Raw genomic sequence first — 20,695 nt, 5'->3', positions numbered from 1 at the left:
ATGTTGGATGTATTGCATGCTGACAAGTCGGGAGATATATCTTGTAGAAGAGTGAAGGCTATGCCTCATTCAAATATGTGTAATATTACTTCTAGTCGACAAGTTGTACATAGTAATAGTGCATCAACAAGTACTACCTCGACTGGGGCTATGGCACAACCCTAGATTACAGCCTTGTAAGTTTTGTTATAAATAAATAAAATAAATGGTGCAAAGACGATTTTATCTAAAATGAAGTCTTTTAATGAATGTTAAGTAGTTTAAACAACAATATTAAGGACCTTCATGCTTTTAATATAGTATAAAAGATTAATGTGATATATACGTCCAAAACACATATATTAAACTAGTTATAAAAATTATATGCATAATCACTAATTCAATTAGACTTTCTCATTAAAATCAAAATCAAAATCATTTATGATAAGTATTTCTTTTACAAGTCTTGTCTCTTCAAGTACTTTTAAACTATGTTTTTACTAATGTCAAGATGTATGCTCATGTTATGAAAATGCTCGAGCGAACAATGACATCAAGTGCCGGCCACGTCTAGAGTATAAGTTCAATGTGTGACAACATCGATATGCTTATTTTGGGGATTCAAAAGCGATGAACAAGAGTGTACTGAAAAAGAAGAAAATGTGAACAAGAGAGCATTGTATAGCTCTAACCAAATTTACTTTACATTATTAATTTATTGCCAATCTCTAGAGGTTAATTATGCAATATGTAAAAAAAAAAAAAAAATTCTCTTTATTTATTGTATATTCATTTTTTTGTGTTATTGTGTATGTAATTTTATAGATAAGTATTATTTCTAACCATATATTGATCATTATGTAAGTCTCCTATATATCTTTTACAGTACAAAATCTCTATAGTAATTTTTAATTACCAATTATCAATTATCAATAGAATTTGAATATTTTCAAAGTAAACTTTTATGCTCTTTTAAGTGTAAGACAAAACCTATTTATCTTGAAAAGGAACATACATACAGTTAAAGAGGAACATATCTTTAAATACCTTTATCTGAAAAAGTTTACGTTGTTTGTTAAAAGTTTAGTACTTAATAATATAATATTCACACAATAAATTTTTTATATACATTTATTATTAATTAACGTGATACATACGTGCAAAACAGATATATCTATACTACCTTAAAAGCTTGAACTCCCAAAAATGAATGTTGAATTACATAATACTCCCAATTAAAAAATACACAATTTATTTATTTTTAATTAATTATTAATTACTTATATTATATTGAATATATATACTTTTTCACATTAAAGGGTTGTGACTTTTCCGATGAATTATGACTTTTTTGAAGGGTTGAAACTTTTTTGACGGGTTGTGACATTTTCGATGAGTTGTGACTTTTCAGAAGGGTTGTGATTTTTTCAAAGGGTTGTGACTTTTCCAAAGCATTGTGTCTTTTCTGGTAAGTTGTAACTTTTTCAAAGGGTTGTGACTTTTCCGATGAGCAGTGCCTTTTTCGAAGGGTTGTGACTTTTCTGATAAGACACAATTATCACCTATTCATAACACTATTTGTTAGCTATAAATAGAAGTGTTTCCTCTCACTTTTACACTACACTTTTTCAATACTCTTTTTCTTCTTAAAAAAACTCAAGTGTTATTTGCAACAATTGATCAAGTTCGAAATTCAATGAAACTCGAGGTACTACATAAGAAAGAGTTGGTGAATAAATTGTAACAACTTATTCATCAATTCATACTTGTATTTTCATCTTACGATTTTCATCACATACATAATTTAATATTATTTGTATCATTTTAGAATATAAATACACTTTTAATTAACCTACATATTTTATTTATTATAAAAAACTTATTTCCTACGAATAGTCACAACAATTTCAACCTTCATCTTTTTTCGGTCATAAATCACAACCATCCACTCCTTATAAATTCTTGGGGAGCTCTTTTCTGTGACTATTTGAGATCACTTAACAGTTTCATAAATGATTCATTCCTAATCTATTGATATGTTTCGTTGATGCTCTTCTCGTTAGAATTTAGGTGTTGGCTTTCTATACAAGAAGAGAAGAAGAAAACAGAGAAATGTGCAATCAACTGTGAACTTTGCTTCACACAGAAAACTTCTATAAATAGTGCAAGGGGGCTTTCATTTCATTTTATTGTTTTGATTCTTTAAATAATTTCTTTTGTGTTTTCATCGAGAGAGAACTTAATAATTTGTGTTCACATTACGAGTGAAAATTGACGAATACACACATCGTGGATTATTTTTTCTAAAAAAAAAAATTAATTGATCAAGTTGTAGGAGAGACAATAGTAATAAAAAATACGAAAGAGGGCACATGATTGAGGTAAGACATTTCTTATTTAATTTTCTATTTTTTATTTTTATGTTTTTACCCTCAAATGAAGGAATTTCTTCTTAATTTTGCTAAAACAACAGGCATCAACGTAGTCCATTGAATTATTAGTTTTGAAATATTTATGGTAATCGTCATTAGTGTCAAGCACATATTAAATTTCAAGTATGTATATTTAAGAGAAAAATTGTACCTAAATGATGTCCATCATTTATGGTCATAATGTCAAGAGTAAGGCCTCTGGTGACCTTTATTATATTGATATTTATTTCTATATTGTTGCTTAAACTTTTTTATAAAATTGAGTGAAGTAAAAAATAATACTACTAAAGAAATGTCATTATCTTCCCATATTTAAACATTGAATGTATTTTGAAAAGTATCAATGCTATCTTGTTATTTTGATCTAAAAATAAGTAACTTTATGATAATTTGTATTAAACATTTATAATCACTTGTCCTATGTTCTTTGAATTATAATTATTTATGACAAAACTTTAATTTAGTAATATTAATTCTATTTTACAATATTGTATACAATATGATACAATACACACGTGTAACACACGTACCATGAGACTAGTTAGTATTAAATTAGTTATAAAAAATATTTACATAATCACTGATTCAATTCAACTTTCTCATTAAAAAATCAAAATCAATATTACAAATTTTTAAAAATTAAAAATTAAATCAAGCCACATTTTATTTAATTTAATGTATTTGATTTTGTTTTTGGAATAGTAATAAGTGGTTTGGGCTTGGCACTTTTATGTTGGAGGTCTAAAGTTCGAAACCCCTTGCTAGCGAAAGCAAGGGGCTTGCCTTCTGGGTTGAGCTCAGCGCACCGAATTTGCCTAGTGCGGATTACCTCTCCTAAGTGGTTTGCGAGCTATTGCAACAATGGATTTCCCTTGTCATAAAAAAAATAGTAATAAATTGTAGAAAAGCATCATGTTTATACCGAACAGACTCTCCTAAGCGAAAGGGAGTGGGAGTCCCACCTATAAACTTATTTAAATGACACTTCTGTCCCACATATAAAATACCCCAAAGGGGTAAATCTAGTTTCAGTCCCATTCCCAACTTTCCCTTTAATCGAACCTCCGTCGCGAAATTTTCTCACTCCGCCGCTGCCGCTGCCGTGCCGCCGTTGCTGCCGAGATTGTTTTCCACCGGTGCTCTTCGCTCACCTTATCCGGCTAGTTCTTCTTCTTTACCGAAAAAGGTTAGCGAGGAAACTTCATTATCTCTTCTCCCTTAACCCTTCGCTCCCAGTCCGACGGGAAGTCTTATTTTTTGTATTTTTTTCTTTTAAAAAATTTCTACTTTGCATGTGTACATTCGATTCGAAAGCTTGGGCTTTTTTCTTTTTATTTTTTCTGTGATTATTTTTTTTGCGCTTTTATCTTGCATTGGAACTCCTGTACGAAACATTTGTATGGGAAGTCAAGGAAGAAAGTAGAAGATCTTTCTGCTCTCAGTGTCAAGAAAAAGACTATGTTTTTGTGAAAACTTTGATCTGCCTTGTGTAAAGGGTAGTGGCTAAAGGTCATGTGAGTAAAATCTATGAGTTGTCACAAATTTCTGGCCCTCATTTTTCTTTTTTGTAACAATGATAGTGTCTGGGCAGCTTAAACACACGTCAATTAATCCAGTTGTTGTCTCTAGCTACCACATGTACTCTATTAACTCTTAATCTTCAATGATAGGCATAGTGTAATCTCTGCTGGAATTCGAACCGTGATTTTCGAGTTGTTACTCCAGCTCTTTAAGCACTAGGCCTTCCCCTTAGAGTTGGTGCCACTCCTTTTTGAAAAGGCTGCTTTAAACACAGTGGATTACATTATATCAAAACCCTAAGATAGGGTTTCCCTGCATAGAAGCTGCCTAGGAATTAGGCTTTCTTTTTGTGCATGTATGATCCTGGAGTACCATAAGAAAGCTACCACACCCAAGCTGTCAGGGAGTTTCTATAGGATAAATTAGAGGAATAGGGTCCTCTTGTAAACCACGTGGATCTCAAGATGATGAGGATTCACCCTATTCAAGAAAAGGAATGATGGATGAGGTTTGAGATGAGGATGTCATCCCCTCATTATAAAGAAGGGTGTTGTTCTTTTACACCCAAGGCAAAAAGTAGGACAAAGGTCTAATCTTCTTAAATATTGGGCAATTGACCCGCTTCTCTACCCTTCTCTACTCAAATATCAATTTTTTGGTCTACAATAGGGTACAAACCTGTGATATGCGCCTAACCAATCGTGGACATTCATCTTGATGGAACAAATCCTTTAACCAGTAAAAATCTGTGATATTACTGTCCAGTAACAATCTTTGTTGTTGATATAGACTAGAAAGTCCTCTCTTTAATTTTTTTTTGAGCAGGTAATATTTGTGTATATTCATTGAACCAGTGCATGGGTTGCACTGAAAATCATATATACAACTTGTCAAAAGAGTAAGAAAACCGAATTTAATTCTAACAGGAACCTAGGATATCTATAATGGATTCAGTGTCCTCTAAATACATTTGTTTGTACCAGAAGCAAAGAAGCCTGATACAATTTAGTTTGATCTTTTGAAGATCACAACTATTGCTCTCAAAACATCTAGCATTTCTTTCTTTTCAAACAGTCCACCAAATATAGGCTGGGACAATCCTCCATCTATCTCTATAAGCAGCTCCCACCCCTACTTCTCCCCAATTGTGAAAAATATTTGTGATTATGTTAGGCATAGCCCAAGCAAAACCCTTGAGACTAATGAAAATCCTCCATAGCTAGGATGTTATTCTGCACGAAAGAAATAGATGGTTGACTGTCTCAACCTCTTCCCCACATAAATAGCATCTATAACACATGGGGACCTTCCTTTTCTTGAGATTTTCCTGTGTTAAAACTACTACTCTTGCTAGAAGCCAAGTGAAACATGACACCTTGAAAGGGATTTTAAGGTTCCAAATCTGCTTCCAAGGCCAAAGAGAAGGTTGTTGTCCACCTTGATTTAGCAACTTATATGCACAATTTACCTTGAATGTGTCTTTGTTATTTCTGCACCACCATAATCTATCACGTTCCTCCTATGTTCCTGTAAAAATTTCCAACCTTCCAAAAATTCAGTCACGATCGTGATTTCCCATTCATTGAAATTCCTTCTAAATTAGAAATTCCATCCATGTTGTGTCCTAACCTTAGCTACACTCACTTATTTATTCACTACCAAGACATGCATCTCTAGAAAAGATACTTTTTAGACTAGAAGTGCCCAACCATTTATCCTCCCAAAATGAAATCTTATTGCCATTTCCTACCCTGATGGTTGTATTGATCTTCAAGAGAGGCCACAAGATTTTGATGGACTTCCATAGGCCCCCATGGTGTAAGAACCTCCTTTGTCGTCCACTTGTTCTCCTCTTCATAATCTTCTTGAATTACTTTTCCCAGTATGGTTGAGGCTCTTGAGAATACCTCCATAACCACTTTAGTCTAAGGGCTTTGCTTTGCTTTTTCAGGTTCCTTATTCCCAGACACCCATGTTTCTTCCCCAGTGAACCTTGTTCCACTTGACTGAATGTTGGACAGTGGAATCATTTCCCTTAGTCCCTTTCCATAAAAAATCCCTCCTAGTTTTATCCTGTCTTTGTATCACTCCATCAAGAATGGGAAGATAGACATCATATAAGTAGGAAAGGCATCTAAAACTAAATAAATTAGAGTGACTTTGCCTCTCTAGAACATATATCTGGCAAGCTTCTTCTCACACTTTTCAATTACGGATTCCAGGTGTTCAAAGCCTTTGATTTGGCACCTAAGGGCATGCCCAGATAAATGGTAGGCAAGAAACCTCCCCCCCCACCCCCCAAAAAAAATAAAATAAAATAATCCAAGATAGTTCCTCCATATTAGAGACATTATTAGGATACTACTAGCTTTTTCTCCAGTTGACATGCAAACCTGAGACTCCTTCAAATGGCACAAAGATTGATCTTAAAACCAATATTTGTCCTTCATTAGCATCACAAAATATTAAGGTGTCATCTGCATAATGTAAATGAGTGACTTCCATGTTTCCATTTGATATTGAGGTTTGAGTTTCCTCTCCTTAATAGGAATGCACCTAATAACATAACCTAGGAACAATGATTATATATTTCTCTTTTTAGAAGGGCAATGAACACATATTTCTAAGTCAAGTTGGAAAAAAGTTCCTCACAACATGTTGTAATGGGTTTGGAGACAAATTCCGTGTTCTTTTTCTTTGTTTTGATAAGGTATAAATTTGCAACTCTTTAAGCATAGTTTTTGATGAGTGCTCATTTTGTAATTTCCTTTAGACGTCAAAGCATCTTCCATAATTTGTCATGTTTGGTCTCCTTTCTTATTGCAACTAGAGGTTCTACTTTCTGTCTTTATTTTAAGTGCAGGTGGCTATAATTTGCTTATGACTTCTCTAAACTGAAATGGCATGATGGCCATTGGATCTTTTTTATCATCACACTAATTGTTATCGAATTTGCTATTTGTTGTTTTGGCAATTAGACTTGTTTTCTCTTTGCACTTGATACAAATTTTACCAAGAAAAAAGTGAATGTAATAGTTGAACATACCTTCCTATTTTTAATAATTTAGGAAGGTATGTTTAACTATTATATAGCAAACCTTGTACCTCCTCTATTCTATTTCAGGGTATGGTGATTTACTAGAAATGGAGTTTTAAGATTTTAATTGACCTTCATATTGCATAAGTTTTAGTAAAAGAAAGTACTAAAGTAATCATAATATATATATATATAAAAGAGAACCCTAGACCCGTCTACGTGGCGCCATCACAAACCAGGATTCCCTTTTAATTTATTTTATTTCCAAAATAAGCCTTCCCCTTTCATGAAAAGTTGTGACTTCTATGAAAAGTTGCGACTTCTATGAAGAGTTGCGACTTTTATTAAGAGTTGCGACTTATATGAAGAGTTGCGACTTATATGAAGAGTTGCGACTTTTATGAAAAGTTGTGACTTTTATGAAGGGTTGTGACCTTTCTGAAGGGTTGTAACTTTTCCGATAAGACACAATAAGCATTTGTTCACATGCCCTTTGTTGTCTATAAATAGAAGAATTTCCTCTCATTTTAAAACAACAAAAATTTTGAAGTTCTTCTCTTCTTTTGGACAATTAAATATTTGTGTACTTTGCTCCTGTTGAATGATTTATTGGCACCATTGTTTTTGTATCAATACACTTGTGAATAGAATCACTTTATCCTGAGAGGATCTATTCCTTTAAACCTCGGGTACTAGAGGGGAATAATTTCCTTAAGGGGACACTGTGCATTCAGTGAGCTTGATCTTTTTCATTCTATTGTTACATATCCTAGTATGTTTTTTACCGTTATTAATTTATGCTTATATTATTAATTGTTATTTTTGAGTACATGCTTTAAACTTTGTTGTTTATGTTTCTGCAAAATTATTGTTATAAGTATTTGTTAGTACTGTTTAAATAACAAACATTAATTGAGTATTCAAGCAAGTTTTCTCTACTTGAATTGTTGAAGGTACAATAAAAAAAGCCCTTACAAATCTCTAATTTCTTCATCAACAACGTCATTCCTTCACATACAAGGATGAGATTTTGTGTTCTTTAGAAAATCCTTTGAGAGTTAATAACTTTGCATGCCCATATTTTATGGTTTTTATGTTGTTATCTATTTTTACTAAATTTTGTCGGTGGGTGGATATTATGAGTACTTTAAGGATTGAAATTTGATTGAAGTGTTCGTCAATTTTTTGAGGTATGTTATTTCAAAACATGAGAACTTTTCTGGTTAGAATGATTTGTTATCATCATTGGATATCTCATAGTTTACTCCCTTTAATGTATGTTTATTCTTGATGTTTTGTTGTCTCCTTAAAATTGTATTGATTGATTATTTATCATTTGGTATGTATATGATCTCACTTGGACAAAGATTTCGTCCTTTTAATGTTTTTCATTTTTTTCCTTCTCATTCAGCTCTTCTAAATATTTTTGGTGTGAGTTATGACTATTTTCGGCAAGCTTAATTTGAAGAATATGAAACAAAACCTGCTCTAAATAAAAGTAATATCTTAGCTACAAAAGATATGTCTATTAACATAGATTTGTTGTCCTTCATGTCCCAAGTCATTGCTGAGCGCTTGAGTTATCTAGGTTAGACTCATTTTTAATTTTTTTAATGTTCGAGAATATTTCTTCAACATGAGTCTAGGATCCAACATTTTGATCTACTTGTACTTTCATAATGCAACAATTATACATACATATTTCTGAAAAAGTCGTAAAGTTGCATTGATGAAGCATCTAGAAGGGCCTTCAAGGCAACAGTTTAATGAAGAATCAATTTCTAAAAGGGTCAACAATATTATTTTGCTGTTGTTTCAAATTTATTTTTCTCCTATAAATTTTGTTAAGTAACAAAGTAACAATAACGAAAAGTTGTGAACGTTTGACCTCTGACAAGTAGATTGACAAGAAGTTTGGAGGTTTGGGGATAAAGAATCTGGATACTCTTAGTAAGACACTCGGAATGGAATGGCTATGGAAGTATGCCAATGATAAAGAGACACTATGGGGAAGAGTCATAGAAGTTAAGTATGAGGAGGAAGACAGATGGATGACTAAGGAAATTACAACTCCTTATGGAGTTAGCTTATGGAGATCCATCAAAGATCTCTGGAATGAACTGAAGTGCTTCTTCAAGATCAAGGCGAACAATGGGGCTAAAACTAGGTTCTAGAAAGGTGAATGGCATGAAGAAGGCAACTTATAAAGGTTATTTCCAGATATCTACTCATTAGTACTACACCAACAGAGTACCATGGCAGAATTATGGACAACAGAGGGATGGAGATTCAACTTCAGAAGGCAATTCAATGATTGGGAAATACCAAGAATGGCAGATTTCATCAACAAGATTGAGCAATTCAGTGGGTTGGGAATAGATGAACTATGGTGGAAGGGAGATGAGAAAGGCACATACGAAGTGAGCAAAGCGTACATGAAAATGAACCACAACCAACAGCCAAGCAGTTGGCCATTGAAGAACATTTGGAAAACCAAAATACCATATATAGTGGCATGCTTTGTGTGGCTTTTGGCAAAGGAGGCAGTGGCTTACCCAAGAGAACCTAATGAAAAGAGGGATAATTTTAAGCCCCAGGTGCTTCTTGTGTAGGGAGCAGGCAGAAACTGTGAATCATCTATTCCTAAATTGTAGAATTACAGGACAACTATGGAGATTGTTTTTGAACCTCAGAGGAATAGCATGGAGCATGCCTAGGAAAATTACAGAGGCCTTAACAAGCTGGGTTGTTGGCCAAGAATAGAGGCAGGTGGAGGATAGTCCCAGCAAGCATTTGGTGGACAATATGGAAGGAGAGGAATTCTAGGTGTTTTGATAGCATAGAGAACAATATGCAACAGATTAAGCTTAATTGCATCTTGCCACTGTGTTTTTGGTGTAATCAATTACTTTTACATGATCCCATCTCTATTATTGATGTTTTAGACTCATTATAAACATAGGATCATAGAGTCATAGATGTAGGTAGTACTTTGTAAATATGGGGCTACTACAACTCTTGTAAGATTCAAATTCTAACATATATAGGCAAAGTTACCAGTTTTAAAAAAAAAACAACTTTATTGTGCTGATACACTGTTTGATCCATTAAGCCACCTTGAACCAAAACCTGTCCTCTATAGCATATTCATTAAGAAGTCCCAATTTAGGTGATCATATGCTTTCTAGATGTCCAGTTTACCTAAAATCCCTACTTCTTTGTCTTTTTGTCTTGAGTCTACACACTCATTTGCCACCAGCACTGCATCCATGATCTGTTTGTTCTTGATGAAAGTCATTTGTTGCTTGTTTACTAGATTATGCATCACTCTTTTCAGCCTTTCTACTAGGACCTTCGCAATGATTTTATATACTCCTCCCACAAGACTTATGGGCCTAAAATCATTAAGCTCCGTTGCTCCTACCCTTTTTGGAATTAATGCCACAAAAGTAACATTTATGCTTTTCACGAAAGTCCCCTCAAGTCTTGATTGCTGCCACTACCTCATTACTGATGATGCTCATCATTAAGCTCCGTTGCTCCTACCCTTTTTGGAATTAATGCCACAAAAGTAACATTTATGCTTTTCACGAAAGTCCCCTCTTTGTGGAAAGCCTTGACTGCTGCCACTACCTCATTACTGATGATGCTCCAGCATTGGATGAAGAAAGCCACTGTAAAGCCATCCGGTCCTAGTGCCTTGTCCCCAACACAGGATCTAATGGCATCTGTGATTTCCTGTTCTTCAAAAGGGGCTGTCAGCATATTGTTGTCTTCTTCATTGACCACAGGACAATCTCTCATATTCAGGTCAAGCCTCCAATCTTCAGTTTTTGAGTACAAATTTTCATAGTATTCAATTGTCACCTTTTTCACCTCTTCTGGTTCAAGTCACCAACACCTCATTGATTTTTAGCTTATCAATTGTGTTAACTCTCCGGTGTGCATTAGCTATTTTATGGAAAAAAAACAGTGTATCTATCCCCTACTCTGACCCAACCTATCCCGATACATCGCTCAATGTCCCGATACTTTACCTTTGTTGATACAAGACACACCTGTCCTAATACATCACGTAAGAGTGATGTATCTGAGAATAGGAGAGAGTAGGGATTTTTGTAATTTTTTCAAATGGTAGAGAATTTTAGAGAATATAGTAAAATAAGTTGTGTATTTAGGTAATTTTTCCTTCTTTTGCTTAGTTTGGGCCTTTAGTGGTCTTCACTTTGTCCTCTGGCTTCTGGATTGCATCAAAGTCTCCTTATTTGTTTTCTACTTATCGAATTTACTTCACCATTGTTCTACAAATAGGCCCTGGATAGGAATAGATATACATAAATCAGTATTGCCATCATTAAAATATGGCTTAATGATAACAAATCCAGGGGGAATATTTGACCCTTGAAGGGAAGTTGCTATTCCAAATTGCTTTTCAAGGCCAAGGAACTAAAGCAGGGTTTGAAACCGCGAGGGCATTGTAGCAGCTTTTTACAGAGAAGTGCCCTTCAGCCCTTCAGAGTGTGGTTTCCCGAAAATGTAGCCGGGTAGAGATGTTTCTGGAAAGAAATTACTGAGTAGAAGGATCAATTGGATGTAGTCCTCGACTTCCCAATCATTGAGATTTCTTCTGGGTGTTATGGACCATCTCTGGTCTTGTTTGAAATTGGCGATCAGTGCATTCTGAGAAATGAAACAATGGTAGAGAATAGGGAAGTGTCTGGGAGAGATCCCGAGCCTTGGATCATGCCAAAACCTGATTTCCCTTCGGTCAAGAATCATAATGAATAATGAGAAAGCATCCATGTCACCTTCCCTAGCTTTGGTCATCTGGCAAAAACTACTAGCCTCCCTTCTCCTCAATAAGATCATAATCACTACATTATTCCGCCTGAAGGCTGCAATTGAGGATTGTTTCATATGCCTTTCAATGTCATGAACCATTTTACTCACCAGGACTTGATCTATTAAATAGGATCTGAACGTGTTCCAGGCTATTGACAGTCCCTTCAACAACAACTACATACCCAATGAAATCCCAGAGGTGGGAAATTGACAGTCCCTTCATGTATGTTGAAATTTACTTGGGATGTTTACTTCTTGGGGTGGTGGTGGTGAAGCAAGATATTGACAATGAGTTCTTATGCAGTGGATAGACACCACTTGTTTGACATTCCTCTCTGGAAGTTGTTTATTATCTGTACCTACATACTTTATTTGATCTAGTTAAGCTAGGTGTATCTATATTCTTGAATTCATTTTTTGTTTCCTATTTTCTTCTATGTTATGGAGATAAGTGTGTGGTTGTGCTAATTTATGATTTTTCGTGTAGAAGCCGGAATCATGGTGTATATATCTTGAGATTATCATGGCTTCTAAAGGGTATAAGTGTAAGCCGGACCATGAAACGCGCGTACGACGCCAAAAGGTATGAATTACATCTTAGTTGCAATCATCCTTGCACTTAGAAGCTATCATTTGAGGTTTGGATTTTTCTGTATTAATTTTTTTATGTTCGATCCATGTTCTTTTATACCGGCAGTCGCAAGGTGGATGCTTTTTTTTTTTTGATGACTGTGGTGTCCAGGCTAGCTTTGGCACACCTCGACTAATTCCACATGACTTTTTCTTCTTTCATCTTTTGGCAAGTATGACTGTTTTGATCTATGCATTATTCCTTTTTAGTCCGAGCAAGTATACATGATAATAGCATAGCAGTATGCCAAGAGTGTGAATGAACTTGTCGAAGAAAAGAACGCACAGAGTTTTAATGGATTGGTGTTTAGCCTAAGATTAATCTAAGCATGGGTGATAGACCAACCCTTGGCAGTGTGATTCAGCGATAATAATTTAGAATTGGTCATGTGCTGAAGATGTTCTCAAGCCTTTATTCCTGAATGATATCTCAATTAAAGGCCCACAGAAGGGAATCATGTGTGCATCTAATTTAGGCCAGAAGGCTCTTATCTAGAATGGAGTCTGTTCATAATTTTGTTTCGGCTGAACCCTTGGATGTATCATCAGTTGACATGAAAGGGTTAATAGGTAGAACATTTAGCTGCTGCTTTGATATCTATCAATGCCTGGATGTTTTTTTTTTTTTTGTTTTTGTTTGAAAGCAATTTGGATACCCACCCTCGTAGATGATGCCAGTGCTATAATTCTTGGAGAATGACAAAGATACCTGTAAATATGGAATTATATAATATTACCATTCAAGTCCATGCAGTTGTTTAATGTTTTTTTTTGGACTTCTCCATTGATTGATCCAAAGTTGCAAGGTGATCTTTTGGTTGATTAATTCGTTATACTTATTCCACCCTCTTTTATTCTCTTTTGTTCTTTGATATTCTTGACTGGAACATGCTGAGTATCAGAAGGTTACATGATTGAACTATGGCAGCAGATTAATGATTACAAAACGGCCATCTAGCCTAGTAGTGTTGTAATCTGCACATGCTTTTGTCACATAGCTAACCAATTGTGGTTAATGCTATGCAATATAACTAGTGATACTCGATAAAGAATTAGACAAAAAGCACATGTTTGAAATAGAAAGAATGGAAGCATGAGGGCCCGGTTCAAAAAAAGAGAGGAAGCATGAAAGAACCATCTAAATTTGCTATCTTTTTGTGAGCTCCTAGGAAAAGGTCCTACACCCAAAGAAAGGAAGCTTAAGGACATTCTTTAGGATAAGAGGTTCTTTCTTGATCCAGCTATAAGGATGGGGCAATATGGAAAATTAAAATGTGGAACATAATACAAATCAGTATCACTAGTTTTAAAATCTATTTGGACCCTTTTTTTTGTCCTAGCAATTGTATCATATAGATCAATTTATTTTCTGCTTCCTAATTAGTAGATCAGATATACAGATAATCACATAAAAAAAATCTACCTAATTAGCAGATAGATGAAGGATATACTGATGGAGTTTGTTCAATCACGGGTAGGTTATGATTATCTACCTAATAAGTTGATAGATGAAGGACATACTGATGGAATTTGTTCAATCACGGGTAGGTAACAATCGTCCCTTTCATAGTCTTATAGGTGTAGACACTCCCTCTAGAAGACTAGAATAGGTTCAGTTTCTTAAGAGTCTTTTGATGTAAATATGGTGCAAGTACAAACAATGTACTGATTGATCTTACATATATAGAAATATACAAAGTTACCTATTTCAAAAAAATAAAAAAATAATCTACAGTAGCTACATGAATGAATAATCAGGGGGTACCTTGTCCTTTCTTGTGTACTACATCTTCTGTTTGCTTATTTTCTTGATTTGTATTTAGGGTCTTGAAGCACCTAAAGAACCTCAACGACCTAAAACACACTGGGATCATGTTCTTGAGGAGATGGTCTGGTTGTCGAAGGTATATAAAGTCCTTTCCTATTTCAGGAGCAATTGTGTTAGCTGCTAGATGAATGTCAATGAAGTTATTCTGAGGAAGATTTCTTGTTTATCAGGACTTTGAATCAGAGAGGAAGTGGAAGTTGACTCAAGCAAAGAAGGTTGCTATACGAGCTAGCAAGGGAATGCTTGATCAGGCGACACGGGGAGAAAAGCGAGTTAAGGTTGTTATTTTATTCGCTTCTTCCTGTGCGTGAATATTTTCATACTAGTGTCCGACACTTCAGTAGGTATTGCATTTCTTACTAATTACATTGCTAAATTTCTTATTTCTCTTCTATAATATTTCATCAGGAAGAAGAGCAACGTCTGCGTAAAGTTGCACTCAATATCTCAAAGGACATCAAAAAATTTTGGTTGAAAATAGAGAAGCTGGTAAAATTCATTATCTGGAGAACTTTCAAACCCAGTTGTTTTTCCCAGTCTTGAGCTTGACAGATTATTCACACGTGTTTCATATGTCAGGTTCTTTACAAGCATCAGTTAGAGGTAGATGAGAAGAAGAAGAAAACACTTGATAAGCAGCTAGAGTTTCTTCTTGGACAAACAGAAAGGTTCAGTTCTTTCCCCCTTTTTGCTTTCCTGTTTCTCTGATGTTGTTTTTATTGCTAATAAGACCCTCTTTGATGCTTACAAGCAGCTGCAATTGGCTTTTCCCTGCATATTCCCATTTTTGCTCTTATTCGTTTTCTTAAAACCACTCCTTCCTGGGCCTCCATAATTGGTGTATAGTGTAGCTTTGTAAGTATTTCTACTTGCCCCTTATTAGGGCACCTTTTACATTATTTAAAAAAAATTAATAGTGGTATTTAATTATTAATAAAAGTCTCAAAGGTGCACAAGAGCTTAAAAGTCTTGTCTCATTTGATGTAAAATTCAAAAGCTCGGGGAATAGGAATAATGGGAGAAACACCACTCTAGTTGCAAGATGAAGTTTAAACTAGTGTCATGGAACGTCAGGGGATTGAACAACATCGAGAAGAGGGAGACTGTCAAAAGCTTAATTTTCGAATGGAGGGCAGACATCATCTGTCTCCAAGAAACAAAGCTTGTGGGAAATATCACAGAAGTAGCGAATCAGGTTTGGGGAGGTAGATGGATCAGACAAGCATGTCTGGAAGCCAGTGGAACAAGAGGCGGAATCATTTTGATGTGGGATGAGAGGGCATGAAAGGGGGAGGTCTTAGAAATAGAAATCTACTCCATTACTTGTAGGTTCGAATCCCAAACCCAGAACTACAATTGCCACATAACTGGAGTGTATGCTCCAAGCAACTACAAGGAGAGGAGACTAGTGTGGGAAGAATTGGGTTCAGTAAGGGGATTGTTTGAAGCGCCCTGCGCACTGTGTGGAGATTTCAATGTCTCTAGGTATATTTTTTTTTTTGAGAATGGTAACTTTTTCTTCTATTTATCCACAGGTATACTACATCAAAGTAGCCCCTCTTCCAAAAGTATTACAAACTAGACTGACTCCATTTGTGCTTTTTGTCACAAATAGTCTAAAACATCAAAAAGTTCTTCTGCCTGTACTAAGACTTTCTGTTTACACCAAAAATAATAAAGAGCTATACAATTCATCTTGAAATTCTGCACATTGTTCTTCTTGCCCTCAAAACATCTTTGATTCCTTTCTTTCCACACTGTCCACCATATACAAGCTGGGACAATCCTCCATCTCTCCTCCTTAATTGTAGTATTGCCAATATTGATCCAACAATTTAGGAGTTGTGCTATGTTTCTTGGTTTCACCCAAGTGATCTTTCTAAGGCTGCTGAATATTCTCCATAATTGATCTGTCCATTTGCAATGCAAAAAGAGATGGTTGACTGTCTCTTCCTGTTCCTCACACAAATAGCATCTTGAGCATAGTTGGAACTTCCTCTTCTTTATATTCTCTTGTGTCAGCACTGCTTCCTTTGCTAGTAACCATGTGAAACAGTTTACCTTGTATGGGATTTTAGGTCTCCATATCATCCGCCATGGCCATAGCTCCATCCTATCATTTGAATTTGATTGATTAAGATCTTTGTAAGCTGACTTGACACTGAAAACCCCTTTGCTACCAATCTTCCACACAACCTTGTCTTCTTCCCTAGTCAAATTGCTAAATTGTGCCATTGTATCATGGAAGGCCACTATGTTCCCCATCTCCCAATCATTTAGATTCCTCCTAAGATGTAAGTTCCACCCCTGTCCTGTCCACATTTCAGCCACAGTTGCATTTTGTTGAAGGCTTAGTATGTATATAAGTCTGGGAATAATTATTTCAGGGTTCTTTGAGCTATCCATCTGTCCTCCCAAAATGACACCTTCATTCCATTACCCACCTGGAATCTGATTCTAGAAAGGAACAGAGGCCAAAGATTTCTTATTGATCTCCAGATACCACATCCATATGGTGTAGTTACCATCTTTGTCATCCACCTATTCTCCATTTCGTATTTTGCCCTGACCACCTCTCTCCATAGCATATTCTCTCCTGTCATAAACTTCCAAAGCCATTTTAGCATTAAGCTTTTGTTTTGTTTCTTAATGTTCCTGATCCCTAGTCCCCCTTCTTTCTTATTTTTTATGACCTCTTCCCATTTGACTAGATGAAACTTCTTTTTATCTTCATTTCCCTGCCAGAAAAAACTTCTTCTCAAAGCATCTATCCTCTGTATGACATTGTCTGGTGCTGGAAACACAGACATCATATAAGCAGGTATTGCATCTAGTACACTATTAACCATGGTTAATCTACCTCCCCTAGTCTCTAGGTATATATCGGAGAAGAAAAATTGCAACAGTAGAACATGGGGTATGAAGGAGTTCTCTGATTTCATAGAAGACATGGAATTGGTGGATTTACAACTAGAAGATGCTGCATATAGCTGGTTAAAGGAGACCAGCATGTAGCAGTCTCTAGGATTGATAGAATCTTGTTCTCGGAAAAATGGGATGGCAAATTCAATAATCTGAAACAGATCCCCTTGCAAAGGCTGAGTTCAGATCATATTCCAATAGCTTTGATTGGTGGAAGCTGGGAGAGAAATAAAAGTTATTTTAAGTTTGAAAATTGGGGGCTACAATCAGAAGACTTTGTTGACAGAGTTAAAGACTGGTGGTCATCATTCAGATACTCAGGGAAACCAGACTATGTGTTGGCTTGTGAACATAAAACTTTGAAGCACAAACTCAAGGAATGGAGAAAAGAGGAGAGTGAAAACCTTGGCCTACAACGAAAGAAATTGCTAGAAGTCTAGAACAATTGGCAGAAGTGGACATGAAGAGGGAAAACAGAGTGCTTACAGAAGATGCAATAACAAAAAAAGTTGCAGTTCTACTAGAATATGAGGAACTGATTAAGGAGGAGGAAATTGCATAGAGACAAAATTCAAGAATACTATGGCTTAAGGAAGGAGACAAGAATACCAAGTTTTTCCACAAAATGGCAAATTCTCACAAAAGGTACAACAACATCGATTAATTAATAATATAGGGGGAAGTTACTCAAGAGCCAGTTGAAATTGAAGGAGAAATAATCACTTACTACAAGAAGCTGTATACGGAACCCATCCCATGGAGACCTACTCATAAGTATGCACACTGCCCAGAAGTGAGGACTTCTGTTAATGCCTTTTCCTTTCCTTGTAACTATGCATCTTCTTGATGTATTTTTGTGAATGAAACATCTTACTTCATAAAAAAAAATAGCAAGTAGTGAGGACTGCATCGCCCCAAAATGCAACGGAACATAGGATCCAATGAGAAGAGTGCGAGCAGTCTCAATGAGATGCGTACTCTTCCTTTCTGTTACTTCGTTCTGCTGAGGGGTGTACGGACAAGATGTCCGATGAATTATTCCTTGGTGAATCATAAACTCTTGGAACTGAGAGGATAAGTATTGTAAGACATTATCACTTCTAAAACTACGAATAGAAACACCAAATTGATTTTGTATTTCAGCGCAAAAATTTTTAAATATAGAAAATAACTCAGATTAACATGCGACTACATTATATTAGTCATGCAGTAGAAAAATGTAACACAAATTATACTTATTTAATTAAAATTTCTATTTTTATATCTTGAGTTTTGGCCGGGCTTAGCACGGGCCTCCTGCAGTTAATTTACTGAGTAATTGACTGACCTAATGAATAACATGATTAGACATTCTTCCTTGTTTATCCTAGGTACTCAACAATGCTTGCAGAGAATCTTGTAAGTTCACCAAGTACTTGCAAACGAACCAATTCTTTGCCTGCACCAGAAGCATTTAGAATCCAGTGTAAAGAAGGGAGTGAAGGGGATGTAACAAATCGTGACTGTGTTGGAAAATATCTTCGTAAGTACATTAACTAGACAGCTGACCAATATTGAGAACCTTGTTGACAGTAACTTTCCCTCTGTTTCTTACTTAAACTGAAATTTTCAGAACCTCTTTCAACTGGTAGTGATATTGATGACGACTTTGGCGTGCAATCTGAAGACGAAATGGTAAGCTTTCAAATAGCTGGGGTGGATTTTGATACCATGCTTATTTATATTTGTAGGTTCTTGAAGTCTTACATATTGATATCATTCAGTTTTATCATTGAAAAGGTGTTTGATATATATTCTTGAAATGCTTGAATGCGTGAAGCAGCATGAATTATTTATAATTGAGCTAAACTAGTGATCATAAGGCCTGGTGTGTCTTCAATATTAAGCTAATGTTAGGAAACTAGCTTTGAGGCAAATTTTCTGATGAAACAAGTTTGGAGATTTTCTTTCATGCCACCCCCTTTTTGGGTCATGAAGGAAGGGATGAGATTTGTGCTGCTCAATTAAATATCATAGCTCGGAATGAGCTGTGATTATTTGAAATAAGAGCTTCAAATCAATAGGTTGATCTTTATGGCGAATTAAAATGTACTTAGATGACCTTGCAGAGTATAACAACATAAATACATGATGATGCAAGCATCTGTTGTTTTCTTTTTGTTGCAGGGAGGAATTAGTAAATGAAGTAGAATCAATACTTAGCCTCTTAGAATCTTTACAAGATTAGGAAGGGATTCATCTTTTTTGTTTTTGCACTCTTGTACATATTTCAACACTCGTTTGGTGCTTTTGTTTTATGACCTTTTATGAAAACAAGAGCACAATTTCAAAAGTTTTCATATCTTCCTTAACTTGGTTCTGTTCAAACTTTTCTATTTTTTCTTTCTTCAGTAGAAAGTAGGGGAGGTCAATTTTTTCACATAAATTGAAACGGAAGCAGTACTGTCTTTTAGCCTGAAACATCTAAAGCAAGAAACTGGTACTCTCTTTGTCCAACTTTATGTGACGGTATTTGACTGAGCACGAAATTTAAGAACGGAAGTATGACTTTTGAAACTTGGGGTCTAAAATAAGCATATATATATATATATATTTGTGGCATATTTAGAAAGGGTAAAATGGGAAGTTTAAAGCTAAATTGTTACTAAATATAGAAAGTTATCATTCTTTTTGACATTGACTTATAAGGGAAGTGCATAAATTGGGACAGAGGGAGTAGTTAGAAATTTCAAGTACCTTGTGTAATGAGTTCAAGTATTAAAATATACAGTGTCTTGACCTTCAGTTCTGGCTTCTGTGTGACTTTACTCTACTTAGGGCATTTGTTAGGTTGAGAACTGAACAGGGATTTGACTACATTCAAATTCGTTTTGGATAAGAATTCGACTACAATCATCTGGTCTCTGTGAAATCATTATTGATAGGATATCATTTTGCTCCGTACTGATGTCCTAGAGAGCTTATTTTTTTTATTTTTTTTTATAATCGCGATGTTTGGGCCAACTTGCGTGCACCTTGATTAAATCCTTGGGGTACGTGTTACCTCTCACCAACACAGGTACCAAGTAACTCTTCCCGCCAAGGCTTGGATGAATAGAAAGAAATCACCTAATTCTTTTTGTCTCTGCTAGAATTTGACCCTATGACCTCATAATGCTCATTCCACTACATTGACTGCCTGGTCTAATTCTTGGATTTATTACTTTGTTATGGTATATTATCTAGTGCATGGGTCAAGTCAAAACCATTTTTCTGTGTCAGCTGTACTTGCGAGTTACCTGTTGACTTGTTGACTAGGACTAGGAATCTGTGGAAAAATACCAGTCTTCGTTGTAATGAAGCTAATCTGTCTCTCACTTCCTTCTCAGATTGGGTTTTAGATGGGGCTCTTATCTTCATAGCTATTTCATTTGAGTCATCTGATGTAATTATATGGTCTTTTATCTGTTCCTATGGCTTAATTTTGATTGGTTTTTCTCTCTTATCAACATATCTGATTTTGGG

General features: G+C 35.3%; 2 protein-coding genes across 3 annotated transcripts in view; one reads left to right on the top strand and one right to left on the bottom strand.

Annotated features, from left to right (window-relative positions):
* The window catches only part of LOC125857448 (uncharacterized), a 622,948-nt gene that overhangs the window by 235,333 nt on the left and 366,920 nt on the right, over positions 1–20,695 (bottom strand). The window lies entirely within an intron of this gene.
* LOC125857427 (protein PHOTOPERIOD-INDEPENDENT EARLY FLOWERING 1) overlaps positions 3,439–20,695 on the top strand; it is a 32,661-nt gene continuing 15,404 nt past the window's right edge. Inside the window, exons 1-8 of one of the 2 annotated variants that reach the window (XM_049537014.1) lie at positions 3,439–3,597; positions 12,299–12,394; positions 14,265–14,345; positions 14,440–14,547; positions 14,678–14,758; positions 14,849–14,937; positions 18,562–18,713; positions 18,804–18,865. In XM_049537014.1, coding sequence (XP_049392971.1) covers positions 12,335–12,394; positions 14,265–14,345; positions 14,440–14,547; positions 14,678–14,758; positions 14,849–14,937; positions 18,562–18,713; positions 18,804–18,865 — 633 coding nt within the window. In that variant the 5' untranslated portion in view covers positions 3,439–3,597; positions 12,299–12,334. Of the gene's footprint in view, positions 3,598–12,298; positions 12,395–14,264; positions 14,346–14,439; positions 14,548–14,677; positions 14,759–14,848; positions 14,938–18,561; positions 18,714–18,803; positions 18,866–20,695 lie in introns of those variants that run through there. The other variant, XM_049537015.1, reaches the window with a different exon arrangement.

Source organism: Solanum stenotomum, chromosome 3 (genome assembly GCF_019186545.1).
Source record: "Solanum stenotomum isolate F172 chromosome 3, ASM1918654v1, whole genome shotgun sequence".
In the NCBI taxonomy this organism is placed as follows: Eukaryota; Viridiplantae; Streptophyta; class Magnoliopsida; order Solanales; family Solanaceae; genus Solanum; species Solanum stenotomum.
This window is presented reverse-complemented; position numbering and strand designations above follow the sequence as displayed.